General features: G+C 42.0%; 1 protein-coding gene across 1 annotated transcript in view; it reads left to right on the top strand.

Moving 5' to 3' along the window:
* The window catches only part of CTAGE5 (CTAGE family, member 5), a gene marked incomplete at its 5' end in the record, with an annotated part of 25,405 nt that extends 21,339 nt beyond the window's left edge, over positions 1-4,066 (top strand). Inside the window, 3 exons of the mRNA XM_010287624.1 lie at positions 1,691-1,767; positions 2,720-2,945; positions 3,754-4,066. Coding sequence (XP_010285926.1) covers positions 1,691-1,767; positions 2,720-2,945; positions 3,754-3,905 — 455 coding nt within the window. The remainder of the gene's footprint in view (positions 1-1,690; positions 1,768-2,719; positions 2,946-3,753) is intronic.
* Positions 4,067-4,274: the final 208 nt, after the last annotated feature.

Raw genomic sequence — 4,274 nt, 5'->3', positions numbered from 1 at the left:
TCCCTATTATCAACAATAGCAGTCTCTTCTGTCAGGTGAATGAGATTCAGTGAATGGTAGTCCTGAGGTGTTTTTTTGTCCACTTTCACTGTTCTGTACCTTAACCATTCAGGACTGGCCTTGAGTCTGGTTTGGCCCCTCCCATGAGGCACACTACAGCATTAAAATATCACAAACCCTTACTTGCATTTCCATGCAACATACAATGACGTTAGAAAGAGTTAGAGTCAGTAAGACTGAAAGAATAACAGCAAAATTTTCAAATATATACCAGCTTTGCGTACTGAACTAGAAGGTCCTTGAGGTCTCCTCGTTCAAACTGTTTACCATACTTTCTGCTATTTTGTAGTTCACAGTGCAGCTGCCCTCAACTTAATCACACATTTCACTGACCCAAGTACCATTTCTTTTAAATTGGCCAATTATGTAAATTCTAGTTTGTGGTATTTAACAACAGCCAGCAGCTCAGAGGCAAAGTTTTGGTGACTTAAACGTTATCACTGAAACAGTTTAAGAGCTTAAAGCCTTAATACTTATTAAGCAGTTTTCATCCTCATTTAATGCCTAGTAAGTCACATGTGTCTGATTCATCGACTAGGCTGAAGCCATTAAACTCAGAACAGAAACTTTGCCACCCAGTATTCAGCTACTCATATGATTAGAAGTAGGTTGCCTTCTGTGTTGCCCAGTTTCTGGCAATAGGAGAGAGAACCTTTGTTACTTGGTGTCGTAATGTGAGAACTGGGAAGGCTGAATTCTGTTTCGGGTTGAAGGTTCAGGTTTTACAGGGAATTCTTCTCTACTGGAAGACAATTCTGTTCCTGTACAGCCACTTGCCTTCCTACTCCCTTTCCCAAGTCTCTCTGTGTTTCACTTCTGCTTTCTAATGCTTTGTGTTCCACTGAGGTCTGTCTTCCAGTGCCTGGGTGCTGACTGAAGGACAGGAGAGGTGCACTGTCTTTGCACTTACTTGTTGCATCCATTTTTACCCTTTTCTTCAGCTGCTGGCAAGCAACAATTAAAAAAAAAGTTGCATTCAGTTCTTTGGCAGTTCAAAACCTACTTAATAGAAACAGGGTTTTACGTAACCTTCCTGCCAGCATTTAGCAGAGTATTAAGCATATTTGAATGTTGCTTTTTAGAGGCATATAATTTCACTGGACTTGGGTGAATGTTTGTAAAAATAGCAAAAAAAAAAACCCCTCCAACAAATTAAGAAAAGAAACACAAACAAAAACCATCCAACACACACCATCTGACTCCAAACAGCAACATGTTCCACAGTACTGAAATCCAGACTTTGAACTTTGCAGTTGGGACTTACCAAAGGAATAAGGTATTAGAACTGCTACAGTAATGTTAAGACGTATCACTAGGAAACTGCACTTGTAATATCTGAAAAAAAAAATGCTAAAAAGGAAGAAAAAGCCTTATTTGGATACAAGAAACTTTGGTAAAAGCTGCAACCTTGCAATTCATGTGTAACCTGTGGGGAAGTTAGAAAAAATACCCTGGCATAGCTTTGTGTTCCTCAGTGGTCTTTCAACCTGCCTGCAGAACAGTTGCTTGGTAAAGCAATACTGGTATGTTTTTTTTTCTTGCCTGTGTACCCTGCTTTCAGAAAAAAATACTGAAGTCAGTGGTGGAAGGGAGGGCAGCACTGAATAACTTCTTTAACTTCTGCATGTAGATGGACAAACATCTTCAGAAAATAGCCCACGAACAGAACCAAGTGGAAATGGGATGAAAGATCATTCTAACCTTAGCGTAAGTAGCTTAAACAGAAACTTTGTTTAAAGAAGGTTTAATTTTCTGCAAAATATTTAGGAAAATTTGTCTCTAGTACATTGGTCACATTATATTGCACTGTGCAGTCTTCTTGTGCTTTAACCCCAGCTGCGCTATGGCCCACACAGCTGCTTACTCACTCCCCCCCGTGGTGGGGTGGGGGAGAGAATCAGAAGAGTAAAAGTGAGAAAACACAAGCAAAGCAAAACAAGGAATTCATTCACCGCTTCCCATCGGCCAGCAGGCGTTCAGCCATCTCCAGGGAAGCAGGGCTCCCTCACACATAACGGTTACTTAGGAAGACAGATGCCATCACTCCAAACATCCCCCCTTCCTCCTTCTTCCCCCAGCTTTATATACTGAGCATGATGTCATACGGTATGGAATATCGCTTCGGTCAGTTGGGGTCAGCTGTCCCAGCTGTGTCCCCTCCCAGCTTCCTGTGCACCCCCAGCCTACTTGCAGGCAGGCCAGCATGAGAAGCTGAACAGTCCTTGACTGCTTAGCAGCAACTGAAAGCATCAGGATGTTATCAACATTGTTTTCATCCCAAATCCAAAAACATAGCTTCATACTAGCTTCCATGAAGAAAATTAACTCTATTCCAGCTGAAATCAGGACAGGTCCAAATTATAAAATCCAATGCATACATTTATCCCAGCACTTACTGTCTTGTGAATTAATTTTGATGCGTGACTAATATAATCCCTGCTGAAAATTAATTATAACCCAAAAGATGAAGCTATGGTCAAGCTGATGGTCAGTGCACACAGATAGCCTTGCTCAGGATTATGCTGTTGTTAAGGCAGAGTTAGAACAAGCTGTTAGTTAGTGTGACAGTCTATGTCAAAGTGGGCCTGACGGGATTGGAGATGTTCCCTCTCCTTATCCCTTTCCCTAAGCTAACTTCCCTGTTTTCATTGTGTTGCAGAACTCGCTGCCTGATCAGTCACTGGCATCTGAAAGTGAAGCCATCAGTTCAGGGTTTGCTCCTCCACCTTTCCCTCCAGTCAGACCTCCATTGATGCCTGTGGATGCTAGAGCACCCTTCATGAGACGAGGACCCCCTTTTCCTCCCCCTCCTCCCACTGGCATGTATGGACCACGTGAATGTTTTCCAGTACGAGACTTTGGGCTTCCGCGCCCTCCACTGCCAAGTACGTTGCCAGCATTTACTTCAGGTTGATGAACATGAGTGCTTTGTGCAAGTAGTGAGTTACCACGCTGGGTGGACACTTAAGTCTTTATTTGCACATACTACTTCTCAATTCAGCTAACAAGGAGAATCTTTTCTGATGAAGGTTAATTGCATTGTATGCCACCTTCAGTTGCTCATAGTGATAATGTTTTTTACAAATACAAGCTTTGGCTGGAAAATATGCATACACACACTGTGCAGCATTTAGAGGGTTCTTTTTGGGGGTAGGAAAGCAAGTAACCTATGAGGTTATATCATATATAAATCTTAAAGTTTCATCCTTTAGCTTTGAGGTATGCTCGTGTCCACACAAAAGTGTTTGTTTAGGACATACCTGTTAATTGTTTTTCCTTGGAGTTTGCGTTAGTGGAGCAAGTTATCGGATTGAAGGGCTTCTTTCTGCTTCCTGCTCTTCTCTGATTAACCTGTGAAGAACTAAGCCGTTGATCTTCCAAAGTATCTGTAAGGCATGAGAGCCAAGGGCTGCCCCAGTGGGCTGAAGGTGATGGTGGTGGCAGCAGCCCATTAGCAGACACTGATGGGCTGCTGCTGCGAGCCTGTCATGGGTAACTGCTGAGAAAAGCGCTCATTTTGTCCTCCCCTTCCTAGCATCTTGTCTCTTTGGAGCATAACACCTAGCCTAGGTCTGCTTTGTGACTCCTGTTTAGGCAGGCTGTTGCTGAGCAATAGAATATTGGGGTAGGAGGAGCAGGTATGTGTTTACTGTTGTGATTGATAGTAACTGGACTACCCCCATTCTCTCACAGTAAGAACTCCATTTCCAATGAGGTCTTATCCTCACTATCCACCTCAGCGACCTGGATTTTTGCCTCCACCACCTCCTCCTGAAAATAGAGTTGAACCACCTCAGTCAAACCCATCAGCTGTAGAACAACCAGAACCACAGCAAGAGACTTGACAGCAACATGTGGAACCGTTTCTGTACTCTCCAATGGCATTTTTTCTTCTGTTAAGTAACCATTGTTACTTAGGTATACATAAACTACTTTGCTCAAATTGAAGCTTAATAGAAAATTCTCAGGATAGTAGTTTGTAAATAAAGAATGAGATAACTATGAATATTGTGAATAAGTGATTTCCATTGTACAATAGTCATTTTAAATTAAGTATTTCTAACTTGAGTAATCCCTTCAGAGGTGTATAAAATGAAATCATGTGAACCATATTTTAAAAGTCCAGCTGCTTTGTCCTTGTTTAGCTATACAGGGACTCTCTCTGCATGCCAAAAGTGATGCTTGCTGCTTTATGAATAGAATGTGAAAACATA

The sequence above is a fragment of the Phaethon lepturus genome, unplaced genomic scaffold (genome assembly GCF_000687285.1).
Source record: "Phaethon lepturus isolate BGI_N335 unplaced genomic scaffold, ASM68728v1 scaffold6315, whole genome shotgun sequence".
In the NCBI taxonomy this organism is placed as follows: domain Eukaryota; kingdom Metazoa; phylum Chordata; class Aves; order Phaethontiformes; family Phaethontidae; genus Phaethon; species Phaethon lepturus.
This window is presented reverse-complemented; position numbering and strand designations above follow the sequence as displayed.